Source organism: Polypterus senegalus, chromosome 10, assembly GCF_016835505.1.
Source record: "Polypterus senegalus isolate Bchr_013 chromosome 10, ASM1683550v1, whole genome shotgun sequence".
NCBI classification, from domain to species: Eukaryota; Metazoa; Chordata; class Cladistia; order Polypteriformes; family Polypteridae; genus Polypterus; species Polypterus senegalus.
In genome coordinates, this window is record NC_053163.1 from 74,403,397 (window position 1) to 74,430,109 (window position 26,713).

The following is a 26,713-nucleotide window of genomic DNA, read 5'->3' on the forward strand; positions in this document are numbered from 1 at the left end:
ACAGATTGGTGCAGTTAAAAAGTAGAAACACGCAAAGCTGTTTTCCTCATCTCTTCTACTATCAAGTATTGCCAATTAAAAAAAAGTTATAATGTGGCAGTTTCCGCGACAGTCACGTGGACGAATAAATAAAACTTCTCTGTCAGAACGCTCCTGGCTGAGGACGGCTCAGCTGGAGTCCAGAGAGGAGGGCTGGGAGAGGGCGACGTGGGGGCGCACTTCTATGGGATAGATCGGCATGTTTGTGTTTACTTCTTTTCAATATTAGTAAAATAACTCTCACACAAATAATAACAATTCGTAAAGACGATATAAAAATAGCGTCCACAAACGAAGTGATTAGTTCCTGTATTATGATATGTTCTGTGGTCATATGTAATTTCCGTTTTGCGTGGTCATACGTAATTTCCGTTTCAAAAGCGAAAAGAATTTTATATATATTGATTAGAGTGTAGTAATAAACTAACATTTATGAGTTACAATTAAAAGCATTAGTAGTGCAATAAGACCAGATCTGCAGGAATAAACACAATTATTCTCATTACCTCTCTTCATTAAAATCTTCTCCAAACAGGATATTGTCTTTGAGAGTTTCATTTAGAATCCATGGCTGCTGGGCTACATAAGATACCCTTTCATTTACTGCAAGTGTTCCTTCAATTAGGGTCATCTAGAAAAATTATAGAGAATCAGCCTAAAATTAGACATGGTAGCAAGAAAGACTTTCAGACAGGTAAATTGCAAAAGTCTGCGGACTGAAATCTTGGCAATCCAGAACCAGAAAACAATGAATGATTTTAAATATACTGTAAAGTACCTCATTTATCTTATTGTACAGTAGATTATCATTGTAGCACTACTACAGGCAAACAGACAGTGTAGAAAAATAGTTCCCTTATTTCTATACCCACAGACTAAGACAGGAACATAGTGAGTTGAGTTGAGGTAAAGGCTGAACCAGTAACCTTGTGACACACTTATCTGCATAACAAATCATAAACTTGCCCCTTTTGGCTCTAACTAGTACCATCAGAATCATCTGTCTGTGCCTGGTTTCTCCACCTCCATTATCAGTGTTGATCCATTCCTTCAGCTCTGTGAACTTGGAAGTGATGCCTGACTGCTCCATGTTCTACAGCTCATTCTTAGTATAGTAGTATAGTATAGTATAGTATACCAAAGTATAAATTTGGTATTTTTCAAGTCAAAGTTATTTCTTCACAAAATTGTGCTCAGAAGTAAGTGTTTTCTATACATTTTTAAAAATATCTTGCCCTTACTGGTGCTTTACAATAGAGGCTAATGGGGAATGGGGCATTACCGGAAAATAAAAGCTTAAAAATGTATAGAATACATCCAAGATAGTTGTCGAGTATTGATCCACATCTTGCAATTTCACACATATCTCCCTATTATAAAAGAAAATCTTGAGACGAGACTATTGCCAAGAGATTTTTTCAAGTCCTGCCCTCCTCTCGACCATTTTCAACCACTCCCATGGTCTTCCCACCTCTCATTCATGTGCATGATTTTGTCAGCCACAATTCCTGCACTCTCAGCTGTTATACATTTTTAGGATTTCCTCACTTTAAGTTCCCAATTAAAGAGGACTTATTATGTCCAAATCTTATTGAAGAATTTCATCCCAAAGGGTTATCAACAGAAGAAATGAGTACATGGGCAATCCTAGCATCAAGAAACGAATTAACATGAAAATTGTCGGTCGATTACATGGCAAATTGGTATCAATAGACTATGCCGAAACAGTTGGTGGTGATGTAGCGGAAGATGAAAAACATTAACTTACAAAATCCCCTAGAATATCTACAACCGCTAATACTGTCCAGTCTTCCAACGGCCAAATTACTGTTGAAAGAAGGATGTACAGTGAACAATCGTTTATCACGGTTAATCCGTTCCAGACTCTACCGTGATAAATGAATTTTTGTGAAGTAGGATTCTTTATTTATAAATCGAATATTTTCGCAGTTAGAGTATAGAAAACCTGTTTACGACCTTCTAAATACGCTTTTTATCATTATTAGAGCCCTCTAGACATGAAATAACACCCTTTAGTCACCATTACACTCTCATTACCCAATATATAAGACAAAATAAGAGAAAATAAGACATATTAGGTGTTACAAATATCATACAGTATTACTAGGCGCACTCACCTTTAAAGGTGACCGACTTTTATCCTCAATTTTTGTGCGCTCCATATGTACATCAGGCATGTAAGTGTAAGGAATGAGAACATCAAAGTGCCCATTCATAACATCTCCCGAAAACCTAAGTTTTTTATCCCCTCAAGTGCCTGTCCAAAGTCGTACAATGTCAGCCCGAATCTGTACCGCTAAAGACGGAGTTTCATGCACTAAATAAGCTATAGATGAGAATAAGCAAGCACCATCTCCCCTGATATTTACTACGCGGTGAGGCATTTGTACTCCATCAACATTAATTATTTCCAGAGACATAATTTTGTCTATTTTTCCAGCGCATCGCACACAAAAGCAAGGGAACGATGACAGCACCAGAACTCTGCTCACATCGCGTCGCTTCGTACCTCAAGCTGCAAGTAGTAAGTCTGTAATAAGCGGAATATCGCTATGCTTTGCACTCACGGGATGGAAGGAGAATCCCGAACGCTTTTATATAATAGATTATTATACTGTACATTTAATTGCACACAACCACTAACCTAAGAAGGCACGACCTCAGTAGGAGAGTCTACAGAGGTGGTGCAGTATCTTCAGCAGGTGCGTTATTGTCTTCAGTGAAGAAGTACTAGGCAGTGGGTGTCTGGGTGCGCGGCTGAAGAACATTTTGATAGGCAATTACTGGTGCTGTCTTTTCATATGCGTGAGGAGGCTTTTGTAGGGTATTGCCATCTTTAATCATATCCAAGAGTTTCACCTTCTCCTGGATAGTAAACATCTTCCTCCCGCGCTTAGTTTTATTGTCAGAAGGCTTAGAAAAAGCAACGCGTTTAGGAGCCATCATAGGGCTTAGATAAAAGTTCTCAGAAAGCGCATGCGTAGTGACGTAAGCGTGTATGAGAAAAAAATCGCAATAGAGTGAAGCCGCGAAAGTCGAAGCGTGATATAGCGAGGGATCACTGTATCGTAATGTTATTGTGTAATTCATGATTGAGTGATGGCCTATGCAATGGGGCAAGATTAATTGTATTCAAAATTGCTTAAACAATTCTGACATGTAAAATTTTAACAGGTGACAAGAAAGGTAATGTAGTACATCTTCCACAGATAACATTCGACACCAAAGGAGATCTTGATATGCCATTCGTATTAAAACGTTTACAGTTTCCTGTTAGAATAGCTTTTGCTATGACAATTAACAAATCACAGGGACAAACATTACAAAAAGCTGGTTTATTTATTAGAGAGAAAGAAATGATATTCACTCACTGGCAATTACTCGCTATAATGTAAAATAGTTAGTTCTATTATGCATATGTATCAATTCCCATGAAAATAATCTGTTTAAATTGTGCAACTGCTTCCCCATACGTGAGCGGCAGATCTGAGAAGTGGCTAGCGCGTAGCACCCGCCAGGAGGTTAGCGTGTGAAGCCAGCAGGGGACCGAGCCCTATAGTTTTATACATGTTATACTTGAACAAAAAAAAAATAATAATATTATGAGATTCAGCCATTTTAAAAGAAGACTGCTGTAATTGAAATCTCAGTGTTAGTCTTCTTCCACAATAATCTTTCACACACCCGGGGTATGATTTCCTTTTGAAAGATAAAATCCTAGTAAACGTTTCATGCATTATGGTTAGTGTTGTTTTGAGTTACCTCTGCATTTATGTGAGAACTCATAAAAGCGAGTAGAAAATTATTTTAATCGCAATAAAAATAGTACCAGGAAACGCAATAAAATGATTATTTTCAGGTCCTTTTTTGTTCTCACAAACAGGTCAGAAAAATGGAAGGCATGTTTTCTTATATCAAAATTTTCGCCAGTTCATCTGTAAGTTCTTAGGGCTTTTATTTTTCCGGTACTGCCCCATGCCCCAGTAGCTCTTGTTGTAAAGAGTCAGTGAGGGAAAGAATTTTTTAAATTTATAGAAAACACTTAACATTAGAACACAGTTTTGTATAACAAATGCATATATACCCTGTTTGTGAAGTAATCACTTTGGACTTGGATAAATGTCATTTAAGATCAAATTTAGAATTAAATTGGTGAGATTTGCATGAAACTTTCATGAGAACTCTATACAGCCCCATAAGTTGGTCATGCACTGCTACTTAGCCACCATTACATGTCATTCATAAAATGTCATTTAAGGAGCTGAGATTTAAGGTAAAACTTCGGTGGCTGCCTAAATATAACATCAACATATTCCTAACACGTTTATTTCACAAATTCAAAAGTGGAGAGGGACAAATGGGGGATATCAGGGAAGATCTGTAGCAATCTGCACTATATCCAGATTATTCCCTGACATTGAAAGGATACTTTTCCCACAGTGGCTTCTTCATGCCAGAACCTGTCATTAAAGATGTTCTCCACATGCGGTCTTTACACTAAGACCTTTGGATAGGATTGAATTATCCCTCATGGATCTCACAGCTAACCAAGGACCCTTTCACAATATTTTATTGATAAAAAGCATTGAAAGTAAAGTGTATTTGACCATGTGTGTCAAACAAACAATGTGTTTACCAAAAAGAATCACTATTTTTTTTTTTTTGTTGAGATGAACGCTATACTGGCTAAGTATGATTCTGGTAAGTGATGTAGATGAACAGAGACTAGCCAACACTCATTATTAAAGGTTCCTACATACCTGCCCCAGGATTGCAGAAAGTAACGAGCTCTTCCCACTTCCAACTGCTCCACAGACTCCAACTAATTTACCCTGAAATTACATGAAATTCCCATTTTATTTATTAACAGAGTGAAGCATAATTCCCATTTTGGGAGAAAAAGGTAATGAGACAGAGATCAAACATACACCTTAGATATAACGCCACAAAATTTTAAATTTGAAGAACTATATTTTATGAAATATGTTAAAGCAACATTAATATTTAAAGCATATGGAATTTTTGAAGTATCTCATTTAAGTTTTTTTTTTTTCCTAGCTTCTTTTCTGAATATTTAGTACTTCATGATGATGGTAGTGTAATGTCAGACTACTTTTGTTCAACGTTCATGTTGGTGCAAACATGCACATTGAAAGGAGGGGAAGTGTGATAAACAGTAATAGTTTTCTGCTAGGGGGCAAGGTGAGCTCTCTAGTTTTAAATGCTGGAGTGTTGTGTGAAGTGTTAAACTACTAGAGAATTCAAAGTGATGTGTGATTGTTAAGAGTCTGAATTTCAATTAGATTGTTTTGCTATCTGCATTGATTAAGCCTCCTCAGTTGTGGACTTTAATAAAATATACAAACTGTATATGAACTTGTCTATCACAGCTTTTCTATACACCTACAGACATGTAATAAAGCTCGCTTATGGTTTTGTCAAATCATTGCAAAAAAGTTGAAGTCTGAACTTTGACCTGGCATTCCAAAATCTTGACTGTTTTATCTTTCACTCATTTGCTTATAGATGTGCCGGTGTGCAGTTCCCGTGGCTGCAACACAACTCCAAATTATCACCTCTTCAACCATCACAGCTGACAGCCAGCAGAATGTTTTTGTGGTGATGTTCTCTCTTTGGTTTTCCGAATACATGACATTGTGCATAATAACCAAATAATTCCATATACTTCTGGCCTGTTCAAAAGATGTTGTTCCAGAAATTTTATGGGTCGTTTAGATGGGAAGATAGGTTTAAAGTTCTGCTGTTTCAGAATAGATGGATTTTCTCAATGTTTAAACTCCAAGTTATATTTTTGCATTATAACAAATAAATAAGTAACTTATTAAAAGAATTAAACTGATATCTTACATAACTAGTTTTGTCATTATTTGCTTTTGTCAACAAGATAGCTTTGTAACTATTAGGCAGCCTTGTTAGCTTCCTGCACTTAGCAATGACATTTGGGTCAAAAATCTTGCTGTTATTGTCACATTCTGCGCTGCATCTGTCAAGATACACGTGATGAACAAATATGATGTTTGTCCAGTTCTGATCTATATGCTAAATTTAAAGCATGCAATACAAAGCACTTCAAAGAGAAGTATTCAGCAGAATAGCAGGATGTATCCTTTGTGCAATTCAAGAATCTGGCACAGATTCCCAGCCAGATCATTGAGTGCATGGGGTTTGGATATTCTCCCAGAATCTCTTGGGTTTTTTGGATACCAGAGTTAGTTTTTTTTCACTGGCAGCTGTTCTAAAAACTTTATTTCATACAATTACCTACCAAAGAGGTAGGAATCAAGTAAGGCTTCATCGATGTTGATAGGCTTCAAAGTACCACCAGCACAACACAGTTCAATTCCTCTTATTTTTTTATAGCGTTCTTCACTGAGTGCAGGCTCGGGGGTGCTGTAACAAGTTCACAGTCAAATGCAATTACCAGGTTTACAAATTACTAATTACAGAATGCATATGCATGTAGAACAGATTTATTTTTAGATACAGGAAAACAAAGCAGTTATAAACTGATTAAAATAAATGGAACTTAACAATATCTGTCAATTGACAAAGAAGGAGAGCTGTAGGTTAGCTGCTTATATAGCATTTCTGTTTGTTAGTCATTCGTACAAAAATATAAATAATACATTAATCATTCTCTATACTGCTCCTCTTAATCCTGATACTCTATATGTTCAATTTCCTCACAATAACTATTCATGGTGGCTCCAAAATCGGTACTAACCCCTACTCTCTTTTCTGTTTCTGTTTCCGGTTTCTTTGTGGTGGTGGCCTGCGCCACCACCACCTACTCAAAGCTTCATGATGCTCCAACAATGATGGACGGATTAAAAGGCAAAAGTCTACGTGACCATCATCATCATCAAGCCCTTCCGTGAGAATCCTAAATCCAAAGAGGACTGTTTCACTTATGTTAGGTAGAATGCCCAGAGGAGACTGGGCGGTCTCATGGTCTGGAAACCCTACAGATTTTATTTTTTCTCCAGCCGTCTGGAGTTTTTTTGTTTTTTCTGTCCCCCCTGGCCATTGAACCTTACTCTTATTCGATGTTAATTAATGTTGATTTATTTTGTTTTATAATTGTGTCTTTCATTTTTCTATTCTTTAATATGTAAAGCACTTTGAGCTACTGTTTGTATGAAAATGTGCTATATAAATAAATGTTGTTGTTGTTGTTCTTCTTCTTCTTCTCTGTATCCTGCGGTGGCATTTGGTGCCACAGTTCTAGTTTCAAGGTGGTTTCTTGCCCTAATATACTGCCCAGTGGAATGTCCAGGAGTGGGTAAGCGGCTAGTTGGCCTAGGTCTCCATAACTGTGACTGTGGATGATGTTGATTACTGTTGTTGTTTCCCTCTCCTCTGGTTATATATCAGAAAAAAATATCAATTGACAGTACAGTTAGGATCCTTTTTCATTTAATCAAATTATATTGGTTTTGTTTATTGTACATAAACTAAACTGTGTCTTTATGTGTGTGCGTTTTGTAACTGTATTTTACCTGTGTTAGACTGCTCTGAGCCTGCAATCACTAAAAAGAACTATACATTGTAATGCTCCTTTTCGATTCAGCTTTACTTTAAAACACTGCTTTATGCCAGCATGACTATTGTCAGTCAGCACACAATATATGGTTATACAGTAAGTTGAGATAGCATGATCCCCCGTGTTTCCTCATACAGCCCAAAGATGTGCAGTGAGTTAGACTGATAAATTGGTCTGGCATAAATGAATGTGGAAGTGTACAGGGGAATCCTCCGCACCTTGTCAAGTGTTACCCTCGTGCTGCTAAGATAGGCTCCATCCCCTTGTGACTATGTGTAGACTACATGGATCAAAGTAGGGATGGAAATGATAACAGTAATCTCTAGTAGCTATCAAAAGAGTATTAAAGGAATTCCAGAAATATATGCAAATATATCCTACCTTTTTTAGGCAAAAGCTAACATTATTCAGTGTTGTGTTCAGCAGAAAATAATGCTGCATGTCGAAGGCTGTTGTAATCAGGGTGTTGTCCATTTCAGTGCTGGCTGCTGTGTTTGGTTTACTTTCCTCCTTCATTGCTTCATTTTCGTGAGTTGCTTGTATACACAATGCAAGCCTCTGTTTCTTCTGTGACATCTCAATGTCATTGATGTTTTCATGCTTCCATTTTTCGTTTACAAATCCCTGGTGCGATTGTCTTTCTGGTAGCAAACCCCAAATCAGTGTTACTTTGTGGAATTCAACAACATTTTCATCATCTTTCGTTTTGCCTGCGATAGCCTGCTGTTCTGGCATCAGCAATAACTTCTGTGTACAAGACAACCAGTGGAAGAGTTAAAGCTTGGACATGGGATGTGGTTTTGCTGATATTTTAAGTAGCAAAACATTTACAATATTTAGAATTTTTTCTTTTACTTGCTGACAATATCAAGACATTAGAAGAGTATCAGAGTGTCCGGTATACTGGTAAATTCAAGGTATCTGACACATTCTGTATTTCCCTTTAGTATGAATAAAGCCTCCCAAAATTTTATTGTCACTTTTCCAGTGTAATTCCAGATGTGGGGATTGTTCACAGTCATTAAGTTACACAGTAGTTTATGTCTATTCAGCAAAAAAACTTCACAAACGCTCAACAATTGTGAAGTTGCATGTAACTAATATAAAGCCATTACTAAGTGCCTTAAAAATGGGAAAGGTGCTATATAAATAAAATGTATTATTATTATTCAATGCTGACAAACACATTTTTCACCTCAAAAAGCTGAAATTGAGCTAATATGGTCTGACTTTCTTGGCCGGGGTGAACTTCACCATTAGGAAAAGTTACACAAATGCAGAGGGTTCCATTACAAAATGCATGAACTTATTTTTATTTATTCTTTCTGAGAATTTTCAAAAACAAACTTACTGTTATAGCTATCATTTTGAGTGTAATTCTGTCAGGGCAGCCCCCTTCTGCTTTAGGCTAAATGGACTGTTCCATGCTACAGCAAACATATCATGCAATGCAAATGAAGCCTCAAAGTGTAAACAACACATTGATGGAAGGAAGCTTGTACTATAACAGTCTGAATTTTAGAACTAGTACGCAGTACAATATGCAATTTAACTCTTTGAGGGCTGAATATTTTTTCCAAAAAACAGTTCCTGAAAAGCAATGGTTTCACACAGAAATCAACATAAAACATCTGTTGCTGCATGCTGTGGCAGCCAGTTTGACAAGAATGTGCGGCAGGCTTGCTGCCAAGCTGGCTTCACGTGGTTGAGGCTGCAGCAGCAGCGATCATAGTCGCAGTGCATTGCAGTCTGGTTTCTACCTCTTATCATTGTTAAGTGGCACTCCTCCCTCGTGAACATTCCCATAGGCGTATTGGCTACATGAAACCGTTGAGCACCATGATTAGCTGGGAACCAATCAACTGAAGCTGGAACCTCACATTCATTTTTGATCACTTGTATCAAAATCGGAGTCTGACAAGTCAATAGTCCAGTTCAGAGATAACAGGCAAAATGTCATCCACGCAGTAGTTTTCTTTATGCATTCACTTTGTTCTCTCGCAAGATGTCAGTGCCATTTTTGCTGTTGTTTTGCGCCTTGCTACTCACACGAGCGCAGGAAATCTTGGTCAAACCAATAAAGCTAACTTTTCTTCTAGCAACGACAGTCCAACTAAAACATAACAGCTGGTTTTGTCACAGTGTACCATCATCTACTCCTCCTTTTGACAAAAGTTAACATCAGCCCTGAAAGAGTTAATGAAAATAAAATAAAACTGAGCTGGTGAAGTGAAGCAGAGAAACAAAAAGAAGCAAAAGAAAGCAAAAGGTTTGTTGCCTAGCTTCCGAAGGTAACTTTTTATCTTTAAAGAACGACTGCTTGTGCTAGCTGTTTGAGTGGTTCGTAGTCCCGTTGTGATAAACGCAAAATCCAAGGAAAAAAAAAATCACCACATCTTACACTTCTGATCCTAAAGATAATAGTACAAACTTATTATCTACATTAATGCTGATTTTGACAAATCTGACAATCAGCAAACAGAAGTGATCTAATCTCAGTCTAACACTACCGGTGATTCCCAACACTGGAGGGCAATTTGATTTTTTAGGGGGCAATTCGAGAATTTAGGTACGTTAAACAATTTATAAAATGAAAAAATAGAAATTCACTGTTAAAAATGATAGAAAAAAACTAATTATTTTTATTTTTTACAGAGACATTTATATATTTATATAAACATAGAAGGGATGGTGAAGAACCCTTTAATTTATGATTTTACAACTGCCTTGGATTTTTCTACTTCGAAATTGTTTTTACCATTAAAATAATATGAATTGTAACAATGATTATAACATTTTGCAATATAACAAAAATATAAAATGATCAAAATATTACAGAAAAAGCTGTGATTGAAGTCATTTTATATTTATGAATATAACATCTCTTATTTTTTCAAAACTGTATTTGCTGTATTTTCATATTATATTATTTTTTAAACAATTTCTTAGTGATTTCTTTGTGAGTACTTCAATTATGCTTTCCCTCTTTTGTTTCCATGTTTTTTAGAAGCTTGCTTAGATCAAATTAATGACATTATGGGCTTCCTCCACGTGAGCAGGAGTTCACTATTTGAATAGGTAATAATAAGAATAAGGTATATGTTACAGTGGGGGACATCATGACTTTAGAGAGGCCTATGTGGGGCATGGCCAAAAAAAGGTTGGGAACCACTGCACTAGACGATGCCTCAGCGCTTTGCTCGATAGTTAGGAGAGGGCCAATTCATATCAAAGGCTTTTCCAAAAAATAATGAGGGGCATCTATTTACAAGCACCCACTATTACAGGCATATGAAAAATGTAGAGATTAGCAGATCATGGCCAGTACACAATAACAAAAATTATTGAGTGGTTTGGTTTTGTTGCTGGCTATTTGGAAACAGTGATATAAGCAGTCAGTTAAATGCAGATGGCTACAATAACTGGAGGAATGTATCAGCCCACTTAACTCTTATAATGTCTTCAGGTGAAAAACGTAGTTTTTGTCTTTGAAATCAGTAAAAGTCCCTTAAATTTCAAACCAAAAACACCCTAATTTTAATTTGTTCAGAATGAAACTCTGTGACATTTCCTATATTCCCCAAAATTAATGAACAGTAGAAAAATAATAAACATTCCATAATTTGCATATCTTCTAAAAATATTTAGCTTGCTATGTCTTTTGTGTCATTTTCAACCCACCATTGACTGGATTTTCTTCTGCATTTACGGTAGTTTAATTATCAACAACCAATAAAAACATCCTAAATGTCATTTCCACCTCAGGGTTGAGTGAGAGCATTTAGTAAAGAGCTCTTACTTTACAAAAAACAAAAAGTCGTGTCTCAAATGTCACATTTTTGTAGAGCTGGTATACATTTTGAAAACTGCCAAATCATTCAGGTCAAGTTTAACTCACCATATTTCCATACGGTATAAAAGCTTCATTTCTCCTTAGGACAAATAAAGTATTATCTATCTAACATTTAGTAGATTTTACTCTTTGTTTAGGGCACTGATTGTTTACATCTCATAAAAACTACTACAGGTTATGATTACCAATGAATATAAAATTGGTTTGCACCAACAGAGCCTAAGATGCACTATCTCTATATTATATAAAAAAAACTTGGGATGAGACGAGACATGTTCCGAGAGACGAGACGTGAGACACTTTCACGTCCCACAAGACAAGACTTTGTACCATGAGATTTAACCACGCTCGGGGCCGGAAAAAGACAAAGAGTAGATGACAAAGTAGAATGTCATAAAGAATTCAAAAATATTGGCACGATACACATGCAGCGCACGATAGAGATAATGGACGTAGGAAAATTCGAAAGTCTCAAAAAATGAGAGTAAAGATCACATTAGTGCAAACAAACGGAAAATATTACTTGGCAAAATAATGGAACAGTGAAAAGAGATCGAATAGTGTTTGAGGATGTCTGGGGGAGAAGAGAGACAAGGCAGTGAGACAAAAGGACAGCTGCTGTACAGGCTTTTAAACGTTCAAAGCACTGCACGAGATGTAGATCACGTGGCACAGCAGCAGCAGAAAGCCAGCAGCTGATCGAGCAAAGAGGAAGTAAAAAAAAAAACTATTTGCTTCTCATTGTATCACCGTTTAAGAGGGGTTTCGGAGGAGCAACTACGTCTCCTTGCAGTGCATTCATCCCCCCTCTTCACAACAGTGTGTAGCAAAGGTGTGGTTGGCAAGCGAAGTGAGCAGGGAGTGAAGCCCCCTAGTTTTTATTACTAAAATCTGCACTGCCATGGACCCCTAATGTGCAGCACCACAGTAACCTGATACTGAATTTTTAGCCCAATCACCAAACTTTCATTTGCATGGAAGTAAAACCAAACATTACATGTGATAGGATGTATAAATTTAATTCTTTAATCATTACCTGAAACCTGCTAATAGCCACAGAACCTTCAGAGACAGCCCTTGCTGCTGAGGGGGCAATTCGGAGTGCAAAGGACATGGAGTTGAAAACAGTGAAAACTGTGAATGCCTGCAACAGAAGAGCACAGAAGGATCAGGTAACATAATATTTCTGCCACTTTATATTTATGTACTGTATAGCCATTCAAATTAATATTTTAGTACTTAGTAGAAATATGTCAACAAGTCTTCTCTTTAAGGAATGTGATTTATAAGGACAAAGTCCTTTAAAAGAGTTGAAAAGAAACTGTATATATAAAACTTCATGCCAGTCCAAAGGTACACTTAAATGAACCGAGAAACAGTAAAAAAATAAGTTGTTCAATGTCAACAGCAAAAAGATTAACATTGCCTCTAGACAGATGTTACGTCAGTGATTTTTGAATAATTGTAAGAGGAATTTTTCAGTTCACATTAAGCAGTACAGAAGTACATAGGTAGGAGGGAGTTGTTTTTACCTGCGAGGCATTCAGATCGAAGTCCAAGCACATATGGAGAATGAAGGTGCTAACACTTGCCATCACAACAATGATAGGGGCCACACCTACTGTGATGCTATGAATGAAGCCTGCATTTTCCAGGATGCCTCGTTCTTTAACACGAATTTCTGCAAGGTAGAAAATGATATTGCTCAGAAATGTTACCAAAGATTTTTGTATTAAAGGCCTCAGTATACTATTCATAAAGTTACTGAAAATCAATCATATTGTGAAGAGCAAATAAATAATACCTGAATCATAAATTAATAGTGAGCATACCTCTTAGTTTTCATCATTAATTAATTATTTTATCTTATTACTGGCCCTAATTTCCCCTCATTCCAGCTATTTTTAGAATGTGATGCAGGTCTGAAATGCAGGAATGGATGTATATTAAAAAATAAAATGAAGTTGACCAGACAAAACATGACATATCTTGGGTTCATAGTGTCTGCAATGAAATAAAAGTGAAAGTAAATTTAAAAATCACTGCCATTTTTTTTTTATTTATTTGCATTTTCCATACCGCCCCAACTTTTTCTGATCTAGGGTTGTAATCATAACTCTCTCTCTGCTGGTTTAATGGCAATTTTCTGGGTTCACCTAGTTTGTTTAGTTGCTCCCAAAATGTTGGGGGTATTGGAGCAAAGGTATTTATGGTGGAGTGCCCTTGCTGATGTTAAGCTCATCTAGTCACATTTTATAGCATGCAAGAAGGACCTTATTCCAACCACAGGTCAAAGGGATATATAATCAATACTATTTAATTTCAAATAATGAGGAATTACATTCAAACTTATAATACACTAACGAGACCGTGTATTTTAGTAACTGTTCTGGCCACTGGACCCTTAAAAGATATATATGTAGAATTAGAAGCTGTCTAGAAAAGTACAAGTAACCACATCCTTTAGTGACTATGTGAATTGAATCTTTCTCCTAATCTAGAAGAGCTCTTGTAGTTAAATAGTGAAGGACCTACTTGACAATATTTACATATATTGAAGGGAAATGAACTGCAGACAGAAAGCAAGGAAAGTGTGATCTGAAACTGCAAGAAGCTTTTAAGTCATGTTGTCGAAAAATATAACCTGACAGTAGGAGAATCTGTTGTTTTGTTACATCCATATACCCATCCATCCATCCATTATCCAACCCGCTATATCCTAACTACTGGGTCACGGGGGTGTGCTGGAGCCAATCCCAGCCAACACAGGGCGCAAGGCAGGAAACAAACCCCGGGAAAGGCACCAGCCCACCGCAGCATCCATATACCTCATCATATTATCCTTTTCTACGCAGTGTTAATGCAACTAATCAAGATACATCACAATAAATATACAAGAATAATTTGGCCAAAAAAGTGCCTAGAAAAACCTGTATTTTTCATTTCTGAATTTGTAATATTATTTTTTTGCCTAGATAAGTTACACCTATTTTCCCATACCCAATAACTTTATGGTAGAAATAAGAGGGCTTACATATTTTACTTCATTTCACACCACATCCAAACATGTATTACTGAAATGCATATGCATGCAATTTTTCCTCCAGTAAATATTGTAATTTAATTTTGTGTGTGTTATTAATGTATTATTGTCAACTGTTTTGAGGAAACATGGAAGTAAGAACTTCATTGTACTTTATACAGATGGCAACTAAACATCAAACTATACTCCCATGAGCCGTTTTTATATCTCAAGACTTGATACACTTCTTTTAAGAGGACATTCAAAGCCTGCTAAGATAAAACGGGATTTCACCCGGTCATGCGGTTTTGCTACTCTAAGTGTATCTCATAAGCAGCCAATCAGACTGTTTATCTACTTCATTACTTTATGCCTAATTATTAAAAGCATAGTGTTGAAGACCTTTTATTTTTCCACAATTACTTCATTCATGTTACTGACTGAGAATATTTCTCTCTTCTGAGCTGTAGTGAAAAAAAATTAACCAAATGTCTTGAAAGAAAAGAGAGAGCCCTGGACTTTGACAGAGAGGGTTTGACTTGGATAAAGTTTCACTTCACAAGAGCATTATTAGACATGAATTTAGGAGATAGCCTCATCTGTTATTTAAGTATAAAAGTTTTGGTGTTTTATGACATGGCATCTTTACATTCATTTATTGATCCATTTTCTGGGTTTGCTTTATTCAGTATAGCATGTGGCTTGAGAGCATTCTATAACCCACATGAGGCTAAGGAAGCCAAAGCCAAAGAATGTACAAGAATATTTATTTAAAATAAACAATAATTAGAAGGATACAGGTTTTAAAAGATACATGAAATAATGATAAAATAAAACACCTATATTGGCTCACCCCTATGTATTGGGAGCTGTGTCTACTACACTTCCCTAAAAAGGTGTATCTCCTCCTTTTCACTCTTTTCAACATTTAGCTTCCCTCTCTGGCCTCTCTTCTTCCCACCATGTGCATTGTTACTGGTCATCCTCCTCCCAGATCGAAGTTTTACTTAAATCCTGGAAATGACTTCCAAGAAAATCTCAGCTATCACTTCAGGAATCGGGAAAGATCTGAGAAAGTCCTCATCTCTTTTGTAGCTGAAATGCTGAACTCTGGCCTTGTATTAAATGGCCAGACATCGACAGCCCAGACCCCCAAGCTACCAGTATATCATAGTAGGAAGCAACAAGGCATACACTGTACAGCAGTTCTCTCTGCTGCCACCTAATTGCATATGGGATTCTTTGCATGGCTCCTGCCATTCTTCACGGTTCTGGACTTGCATTGGTTCTCCCATAAGTAATTATCTTCAAAGCTGCATATGCAGAAATGAGGTATTGCAGCCTCTATCAATGTTGACCTGTTGTAACTCCTCTCGTGTGCTATGGCAGATTCATTGTAATTACAGTCCCTTCCAGCCCTCTTTTACAAACTCCTATCCTCAATTGGGCCACATAGGCTGAATCAAGAAAATCTATGGGGTGTTTAGTGAATTGAGGGGCTGGTCCTGTCCTGTTTTATAAGCACTTTCAGTAACCAGAGCCCACTGTGTATTGACTATGCCCTCTGCAACACAAGAACCAGTTGTTAAAGGGATCTGTAACTATTGCTGGGCATTTGTGCATACACAGGCATAGTCAGAATAATTCCTACAAGACCAAACTTCCACCTCTATAAAATTTAATGTGCATGTCTTTGGGATGTGTTTGGAAAATTGAAGTACAGTATGTAGAGGAAAAAGAGGAGATAGCAAATCCTGCACACAAAAAGAGATCAAGATTCAACCCCAAATCCATGACGCGAAGAGGAGCTTAATCTCCTGTTTTACATTTAAAGGTGAAAAAATAATTAATTTAATATTGGCAAAATGTAATCATACTTAAAGCATATGTCTTGACATTAAAATCTGATAAAATGGCAAATATTGGATAATACATTTTAAAATAGCCTCTGCAGTCATTCAGTTACTAAGACAATGTTTGACTGTGGCAAAAAAAGATAAAATTAAAAATGTAATGTTGAGTTCAATTGGTTTTAGTTTATGTTTTCAATAATGGTACATGGTTGTAGAGTTTAGAGCCTTTACCTCAAGAATGCAGCATCCTGGGTTTGAATAACGGTACCTGTGTCTATAAGGAATGCTTCTGCTTTCCCCCCATGTTAAGTTGATTGTTGATTCCCTATGTGTTTGTTCATGTGTGAGTGGGCTCTGTGATGGATTGATATCCCAACCAGGGTTAGTTACTACCTTGCATTCACAACCGCTATGATAGGCACCATGTTTGACAGCATCATAAACTGTGCTGTGTCTGTCATGTAGTCAGTAATCCTGGAGTCTGAGGTGGTTGACTAAAAAGGCTCTCAGTTCACGGAGGGTTACCTTTCTTTGGCATCAGGCTGGGCAAGATGTCTTCCATAGCAGTGGAACCCTTTCTAGAGGTGGAATGTCTAGAGTTTGGAGTATTAAGCTGATGTGGAAGTGTAAAGAAAACTCTCGAGTCGAAGATGTTTCACTCATTAGTACAAATGTGCTTCCGCTGGTAACCAACCTACAGTAGGTGCTTATAGTTAATAATTCCAACTATACAAATCCAAATATCATTCTCTTTATTCCTTTGCAATTTGTCCTCCGCCTCCTTCTGTAAGCATGTTTATCCCTCTCAGAAGTACTAATTGAAACACTGTAACTCTTCCCCTGATCTGATGGCTGTTTATTGATGTTTCACAGAACCCTTAAATCACTAGTGTTCCCAGGTTTACTGATAGGAAGCCATTTCACTCACATAGCAGGTATGGCATTATCAGTGCAGGAGCTGATGTAGTCAGTTTTCTTCTTCTTCGTCTTTTGGCTGCTCCAATTAAGGCACGGGTGTCAAACTCTGGGCCTGGAGGGCCGCAGTGGCTGCAGGTTTTCATTCTAATCCTTTTCTTAATCTGTGACCAGTTTAAACTGCTAATTAACTTCTTTTCCCTTCATTTTAATAGCCTTGTTTTTAAGGATTTAGTTCTCTGAATTTATTCTTTTTTTCATTAAATGACAGCCAAACAGAAATGAGATTTGAAGTGAGCCAATAAATGACAAGCTGAGTCTGGCCTCAAACTTCACTTCATTTTAGCAGATGACCAGCTAAACTGGGATTTCAAACTCAACCAATTTCACTCCAACCAATCTCTTAGAAGTTGATTCTTGCTGGTAATTAAATTCGTTATTTAATTCCATGGCTTGTTGCTGCTGTCATTCTGCTACAGCAGACATTTCCAAAACGGATGATTTTCTGTTTTCTAAGAACGGCATCAAGATGTTTTGGTGACCCGAGAGATCAGCCTTACTGAGACCTTCATCTTTCTTTATTTTCAGATATTGTGTGATAGGCACAGGTGAGCTGATCATGTGTCCATTATTGTTTGGCTGCTAGTTAAGGAAAAAGAAACAACTAAGTGGCCAAGTTAATTAAAACTAAGGCAAAATAAATTAATTAGCAGCAAAAATTGGTCACTAATTAAGAAGATGGTTAGAATGAAAACCTGCAGCCACTGCGGCCCTCCAGGACCAGAGTTTGACACCCCTGAGTTAGGGGTTGCCACAGTGGATCATTTTTTTCATTATCTTCCTGTCTTCTGCATCTTGCTGTTACACAATGATTAAAACCTTCAAGGTTCTACCTGAGTGATTCACATAAAAATGTTCTAATCTTTTGCCTCTTTTTAGCTGTATAGCGCCAAATTAGCCTCCCATGTCCACCTCTTCACTGTCCTAGTATTCATTTCTTCTTTCTGCATTATGAGTTTATAAAAAAACATAACAAACACCAAACTGTGATCTGACCCATTTACAAGATGTAGTGCTGTGAAGTTATATGCATTCTTAATGCCAGCATATTGCAGATATAAAGTCTCAAGTGATCTAGCTGAGCATTTAACACACACAAAAAGAGGCCTGACTAAATCCACCAGAGACAGCCATATGTGCAGCAAAGTGAGTGTATGATGCCACATGCTGCTGCACTGACAAAGAAGGGTGGAGTGTACTGTGTGTAGTAACAACAATAACTATTTTATATATATTTCCTGGAATTATTCTAATATAGATATAACTCTATTAATGTGCAAATTCTGCAATTGTTGTATAGGCCTCTTAGTTATTTAACTTATTTTTTTCTGATAGTGCCCAAATTGTCCTTTTGTGTCAGAGGATGAGAGTTCCAAGGTCTTCCATACAATATCCACTTATTAAAAGAAGATAAATTTGAAGAAAGTCAATAATTCATAAGTTTTAGTTTAGCCATATGTCAGAGAACAAGGTTGTTTATTGTTAGGAAACCAAGGTCAGATTTATGAATGCCAAGAGAATCACTGCTCAAAAAGGTTCACCAAAACGTACTGTAAATTATTAACCCCTGCGCCTACTGTCAAATCACAGCCCAGCAAAATACAGGGTCATTAGTCTGAATCTTCACTAGCATGTTTCCAAGATGAAGTTCTCTTGTCCATATACTGTAGGTTTCTCCCAGAAATTCATGCTTTTTTCTCATGTTAAAAACATGTGAGTTTAACAGTTAAAAGTAAATTATGGATGTGAAAGGGCTAGAATTCTGTTCAGAGAGTGAACCCCATGGCTGCCAAGTATGACTCCATCTTCTCAAAGTCAGACTTTTACAAAGTTGTCTTGTAGCCCGTTAACTTTGGTGGCCTTCATTATAACTAAGCCATGGCAAAACCATACAAAACAGCATTTTATGAAAACAAAAACATAGAATAGATATACTTACTTTGCAAGTTGTGAGCAAATGGAATTTCCCAGGAGTACATCTTAAGGAACTTGATACAGCTGAGGATTTCATTCATTAGCCGAACTCGACTATCTGTGACAGTCACACACTTCTTGCGATAATGGGCTGTCACCTTGGTCACAGCCATCTAGGGATTATGAACATGAATACATTGATAGGTAAATATCTGGATAAACAGTCTAAGAAAATCATTACCATATGATCAGGTCAAAGGGCTCTGTAACTCACAGTGCAGTCCTACTTAACGTTTCCTTAAATGTTACAGTGGTGCTTGAAAGTTTGTAAGCCCTTTAAAATTTTTTGTATTTCTGCATAAATATGACCTAAAACATCATCAGATTTTCGCTCAAGACCAAAAAGTAGATAAAGAGAAACCAGTTAAACAAATGAGACAAAAATATACTTGGTCATTTATTTATTAAGAAAAATGATCAAATATTACATATTTGTGAGTGGCAAAAGTATGTGAACCTTTGCTTTCAGTATCTGGTATGACCCCCCTTTGCAGCAATAACTGCAACTAACTTTTGATCATTCCTGTACACCAGCTTGGAGGAATTTTAGCCCATTCCTCCGTAGAAAACAGCTTCAACTCTGTGATGTTGGTGGGTTTCCTCACATTAACTGCTCACTTCAGGTCCTTCCACAACATTTCAATTGGATTAAGGTCAGGACTTTGACTTGGCCATTCCAAAACATTAACTTTATTCTTCTTTAACCATTCTTTGGTAGAATGACTTGTGTGCTTAGGGTCTTTGTCTTGCTGCATGACCCACCTTCTCTTGAGATTCAGTTCTTGGACAGATGTCCTGACATTTTCCTTTAGAATTCTCTGATATAATTCAGAATTCATTGTTCCATCAATTAAGGCAAGCCGTCCTGGCCCAGATGCAGCAAAACAGGCCCAAACCATGATACTACCACCACCATGTTTCACAGATGGGATAAGGTTCTTATGCTGGAATGAAGTGTTTTCTTTTCTCCAAACATAACACTTTTCATTTAAACCAAAAAGTTCTATTTTGGTCTCATCCGTCCACCAAACATTCTTCCAATAGCCTTCTGGTTTGTCCACGTGATCTTTAGCAAACTGCAGACAAGCAGCAATGTTTTTTGGAGAGCAGTGGCTTTCTCCTTGCAACCCTGCCATGCACACCATTGTTGTTCAGTGTTCTCCTGATGGTGGACTCATGAACATGAACATTAGCCAATGTGAGAGAGGCCTTCAGTTGCTTAGAAGTTACCCTGGGGTCCTTTGTGACCTCGCCGACTATTACACACCTTGCTCTTGGAGTGATCTTAGTTGGTCGACCACTCCTGGGGAGGGTAACAATGGTCTTGAATTTCCTCCATTTGTACACAATCTGTCTGACTGTGGATTGGTGGAGTCCAAACTCTTTAGAGATGGTTTTGTAACCTTTTCCAGCCTGATGAGCATCAACAACTCTTTTTCTGAGGTCCTCAGAAATCTCCTTTCTTAGTGCCATGATACACTTCCACAAACATGTGTTGTGAAGAGCAGACTTTGATAGATCCCTGTTCTTTAAATAACACAGGGTGCCCACACACACCTGATTGTCATCCCATTGATTGGAAACACCTGACTCTAATTTCACCTTCAAACTAACTGCTAATCCTAGAGGTTCACATACTTTTGCCACTCACAAATAAGTAATATTCTATCATTTTCCTCAATAAATAAATGACCAAGTGAAATATTTTGTCTCATTTGTTTAACTGGTTTCTCTTTATCTACTTTTAGGACTTGAGTGAAAATCTTATAATGTTTTAGGTCATATTTATGCAGAAATATAGAAAATTCTAAAGGGTTCACAAACTTTCAAGCACCACTGTAAATCTCAGGTATCAGCTAAACTCACATTTTGTCATATTCTGTCAACCCTACCTCAAAGATAGACTCTCTCATGCAGTATGATTTAATGCAACAGACTGGTAAAAGTTTCTGTTCAATTGTCCAATAAAGTACTTAAAGACTATAGAATGTTCAAAATGAATTTGTTTAAAATCACAGGCAGCAACCTTGTTAACTGTCAAGTATTCCAGTTTCCTGTCTGCTGCAGAATTATCATACAAGTATAAATTTTGTTACTACCTTACAAACGCAATTGCAATTTCTAGCTCACCCAGCACGGCTTATAACATAACTGAAACTGTCTAACACTAGCTTTCTCATTCTCCCAAAACCCTGCTGTGCTCATTTAGCTCAGAGCTTTACATTTCCTTGAACTTTCTCTCCTTGTCTGTTGTCACAGCTGTGTCAGTCCTCACTTTCCAATTAAGGTTAGAAAACCGCTTTTCTTCTATTGAGAGTTTGGATACCTATTCCTGCATTTCTTTACTTTGAAAATTAATGTACAGTACTAAAGTAGGCCTTAATATTAAATTTTAAGATTTACATTTTTAATTCTTTTTAATTTTAGATGTTTAAAAATTCATGAGGCATCAGGGTATAATAGGTAGTGCAGGTGTCTCATGGACCCAGCATCCTAGACTCAAATCCTAGTGCCCATTGTCTGCATGGGCTTTGCAGTTTTCATGTTCTCCCTCTGTCTACATGGGTGTCCTCCCATATCCCCTAAGACATGCATGTTAAGCTAATTAACAACATCCAGTGAGTCCTGTTTAAGTGTAATGTGGGCAAGGACATGACTGAGACCAACACATTACAAGTTATTAAAATGTTAATTCTTGCATACAATAAAGTGAACCTTTTTTGGGACTAAAAGTGAGGACATTTGCAATTTTGACAGAATTACATTTTTGCTTGTGTGAAGGACAGCCGGGTCCCATGCCCGGTAGGGACGCCCCTGCTACTTATGTTCCGGGGGAGCCGCCATTGGCAGTCCAATACCTCCCCCGGTACACTTGGTGGCAGCCTCCCTGGCTGACGGTGACTCCCCAGCCGCCCGCAGGGCTCCATGGAAGATGGAGTCCTCCACATCTTGGTTGGGGCCCGGCGTGGCCGCTAGGGGGAGCTGCCTGCTTCCCACAGCCCGGCTGGACGAGCTTTCAGCCCCACCCGGAAGTGCAATTAGGACCAGGTGGTTAATCACCTGGAACGCTTCCGGGTGGGCTATAAAAGGGCCCAGCCACCACCACTCGGTGCGCCAGAGTTGGGAGGAAGGAGACGAAGCTTGTCTGGGAGGAGTGGTGGAGCGAGGTGGAGAATTGTGGTTTGTTTTGTTTTGTGCTTTGGGACTGTGTGTTTTTGTACACGTGCCTCTGCGTGGTCTGTGCCGGGTCAGGCGCTATATAGCGCCTTTTACACTTGTTATTTACCTTGTATGATGCTCATTTTGTAGTTTTTGTAACTTTCACTACCACCAAGTATATATTCATTTGAGTATTGTTTACTTAATAAAGTGAAGGTAATAGGGGTTGCTGAGAAAGGCACAATTATAAAATACAAATTGATATTCACCAGTTATATGTGCAATCAAAATGCACTGACAGTTTGAAATGAAATTAATATTTCATTAATTACTGTGAAATATACACTGCCAAAAATTTAAGGGAACATTTAATTATCACAGTCTGACACCAAGTCAGTTTAGCTTCAGGGTTATCAATCTGTCCAGTTAGGATGCATAAGCAATTGTGAATTAACTTCACCTGCTTTGGTGCAAATGAAAGTGACAACATATGCACTGCAGAGACAACAGCAAGACAAACCCCAAAAACAGAATGGCTATGCAGGTGGTGGCCATAGACAATTGTTCTCGCCTTATCTTTCCTGACTGATTCTTCTCTAGTTTTGTATTTTGTTAGTGTCCTTGTCACTACTGGTAGCATAACAACTTTCAGTCCTCTGAGAGAAATACACTGTTTACCTGAGAGTACAAAGGAGGGCAATCATGTATCTATACATGTCTTGTCTGAGACACCTTTTAGGTTTCATGAGCAAACGATTCATGGTCACGCTAAAAAAAATAGTAAAACCTTCAATATACCCACAAAATGTTAAGAAGAAAAAATTACCAAAAGTGGATAGACGAAGATAAAGATGGCTGTACCCAGCAGGGCAGATGGCCCCAGGAATAATGAAGTGTAGATGAGACCTATGATGACAACAAGAGGCCCACCAGCAAGTTGGATTCCCATCGTGGCAAAGTCATAGAGGCGTTGGCCGTCATTCACACACATATTCACAAGCTGCAAGACACAACACGCCCAATCTGTTAATCAGATATTTATTTGCAATGCCTGTAACAACATCTTTTCTTTAGCTATAGTTTTTTCAGTTAAAAAAAAAAACAAACAGCTGTACAGTTTGTGGTTTAGTAGTTAATGTATTTGAGGTGACGTTTTGTACACTAAACATGTTATTACAGTATTTTAAATAATATAAGATTACATATTATTTCTATATTTTGGTGCATGAGATTCGTGTTAGATTTGCTAATACCAATTTAAATGCTAACACAGAAAACAAAGCAAAGAATAAACAAGTAGTGGGCTATAGCCATGGCAGACTCAGGCAGACTCAGTTCCGAGTGGTCACCACACCTTATTAGTAGAGCAGCAAAAACAACACCACCATTTGAGCTAAATGAGCTATTAGAGCTTTTGACAGTGAGGTAGAGAATCACTTGGTATACTATATAGCTCATTTGTAACATACAATCTTTTTACGAGTGAACAATTTGGTGCATGCTATATTTTACCATACTTTAAAGTCGTAAGTATGGCTTATTAATGCATTTTATAATATAACAAAGGCTATACTGTACTCACAGTTATCCATAGCTTTTTAAGATCATTCAGTTCTAACGTGAGACTTTCAGATGAAAGTTACAGAAGTATAAAATATTTATAATCCAAAGATTTACTGTAAATTTAGATGAATATAATTATAACATTTACAGTGTAGCACTATCAAGCTTCCTATGACATTATGAACATATTGCAATCATTTTTTATAACTCTAAATTCATCTCTCTACTGCACAATATTTATGAAACAGATACAGTGCATTGCTAAAGTATTTGTCCCTTTCACCGTCTGTCCTGTTATCTCACATTACAATCTGGAATTAAAATGGATTTTTATTTGGATTTTATGTAAAGGACTTCACAAAATAGTCCAAATTGTTGAAGTGGAATGAAAAAATAATACCTGGTTATATATAGCAAAGAACAAGTACAAACTGAAATGTTGGGAGTGCATCTGTAATCATCCCACTTACTATGAAACCCTTAAAGAAGATCTGGCCCAACCAATTAACTTCCGGAATCACATAATTAGTTGATTAGGGTCCACCTGCGTGCAGTGAAATAGTCACATGATGTCTGTATAAATAGACCTGTTCTGAAAGACCCCTGACTTGGCAACACCACTAAGCAAGCAATAGCAAGACCAAGGAGCACTCCAAACAGGTCAGAGACAAAGATGTGGCGAAGTATACAGCAGATCAGGGTTGGGTTATAAAAATATCCCAAACTTTGAATATCTAGCGGAGCACCTTTCTGACAAAAGGGAAAGAACATGGCACTACTACAAACCTGACAAGGCTGCCAATAAAACAAAACTCACATGCAACAAAGATAACAATGAAGGGGCTGCTAAAATCCACAGCAGTGATGGGAGTCTCAGTCCATAGGACCACTTTAAGATGTACGCTCCACAGAGCTGGGTTTATGAAAGCATTTGCAGAAAAAGCCATTGGTTATAAAAATAAAACACATTTGGAATCCCCAAACACATGAAAAAGGTTCTCTGGTCAGATGAGACTAAATCTGAACTTTTTGGCCATCATGGGAAACACCACAGACCAAATACTTTCCATCACTCCAAAAACACAATTCCCACAGTGAAGCATAGTGCTGGCAGCATTCCTGCTGTGAGGATGATTTTAATCAGCCGGGACAGAAAAACTGGTCATGGATCAAAGGAAAGGTGGATGACACTAAATACAAGGCAGAAAACCTGTTTCAGTCTGCCAGAAATTTAACAGTGGGATGAAGGTTAACCTTCCAGCTGAATAATGATCCTAAACATACTGCTAAAGCTACACTGGAGTGGTTTAAAGGAAAACAATTAAATGTCATTGAATGGCCTAATCAAAGTCCAGACCTTAATCCAACTGAGAATCTGTAGCATGACTTGAAGATTCTTGTACACTAACACAACCCATTCAACTTGATGGAGTTGGAGCTGTTTTTCCTTGAGGAATGGCTGAAAATCCCACTGGCTAGATGTGTTAAGCAAATCGAGACTTTCGATAAAAGACTTGCAGGTGTAATCGCAGTAAAAGGTGGCTCTACAAAGTACTGATGATTTCTGTTTTTTTTTTGTCTTAATTATTGTTTGCGCCACAATAAAAAAATCTTTTACAACTTGTTATATATTGCATTCCAAGTTGTAAAACAACAAAACAGTGCAAACACCAATACTTTCACAAGGCATTGTGCAATGTTGCGTTTGAGACTACTGAGGAGGACCAATTTCTAATGTGCTCTTTGGGACTGCTTTTATTTTGAAGTGCTCTGTATTGTGAGTCATGAGGGGTTCAGTTAAGATGCTGTCCTTAGATGCAATTCTTAGCTATTTGGGCAGTTCTGTTTTGTGAGTAATGGAAGAAAACAAGGACTTCCATGCATCCTCTGTTGTCAGGTGTGCCACCAAGCATAGACGCTATAACAGTATCGGTTTCTTTTTTAAATGTTATGATACCCAGGACATAACACTATGCTGTAGGGTACTGCTTACATTAGAAATACATTACAAAATGGTGAAATGGAAACACAGGAAATGCAGAAATGCAAATAAGAACTGAGAAAAGCAATTATACTGGCTAAACATTTGGCAAGGAATAAACTAGTGGTAGAATTTAGGAACCGCAACAGTTTGCTCAAACTTTGGCTGGGATTAGGGATTCTTATTGACTACAAACTAAAAACGTGTCCAATATCCAATATCAACTTCATTTTCTCTACCAAGCCAATTTTCTTTTTGCGCATTATGCTTTGTAAAGCAAGAAGGCATTTGACTGCCTGCAGCACCACATGATTCCTTTTTTTCTGTAAATGATGTAAGGAGGACTTGTAAATGAATTAAGGTACACATGGTATCTTATTCGAAGTATTCTGAGAAATGCTGTTTAAACGCGCTATGAGAAGTAAACTGCAATTCTGAGTAAAACATTTCAAGATAAAGTACTGTGTTTCTTTCAGTTGAATTAATATTTTCATGGTGTAGTCGGCATATAAAAAACAGTTAAGGACAATAAAAGAAATCTTTAAACTTATGGTGTATTTTTAATGCGCAGTATCTATGGTCTGTCTTCATTGGGTGCATCACATCCTGGCACAACACCTGCTCAGCTCAAGAACGTAAACCAAATACAGAGGGTAGTGAAGGCAGCACAGAATATCACTGACAACAGGCTGCCTTGTCTTCAGGACAC

The 26,713-nt window shown here is 37.5% G+C and overlaps 1 protein-coding gene across 4 annotated transcripts in view; it reads right to left on the reverse strand.

Annotated features, from left to right (window-relative positions):
* LOC120537216 (multidrug resistance-associated protein 5-like) overlaps positions 1–26,713 on the reverse strand; it is a 163,805-nt gene that overhangs the window by 56,454 nt on the left and 80,638 nt on the right. For 3 of the 4 annotated variants that reach the window (XM_039765978.1, XM_039765979.1, XM_039765981.1), the window contains 7 exons: positions 23,287–23,460; positions 19,267–19,414; positions 13,010–13,158; positions 12,514–12,621; positions 8,006–8,371; positions 4,821–4,892; positions 546–670 (listed from right to left, as the gene is read on the reverse strand). In XM_039765978.1, coding sequence (XP_039621912.1) covers positions 546–670; positions 4,821–4,892; positions 8,006–8,371; positions 12,514–12,621; positions 13,010–13,158; positions 19,267–19,414; positions 23,287–23,460 — 1,142 coding nt within the window. The remainder of the gene's footprint in view (positions 1–545; positions 671–4,820; positions 4,893–8,005; positions 8,372–12,513; positions 12,622–13,009; positions 13,159–19,266; positions 19,415–23,286; positions 23,461–26,713) is intronic. The other variant, XM_039765980.1, reaches the window with a different exon arrangement.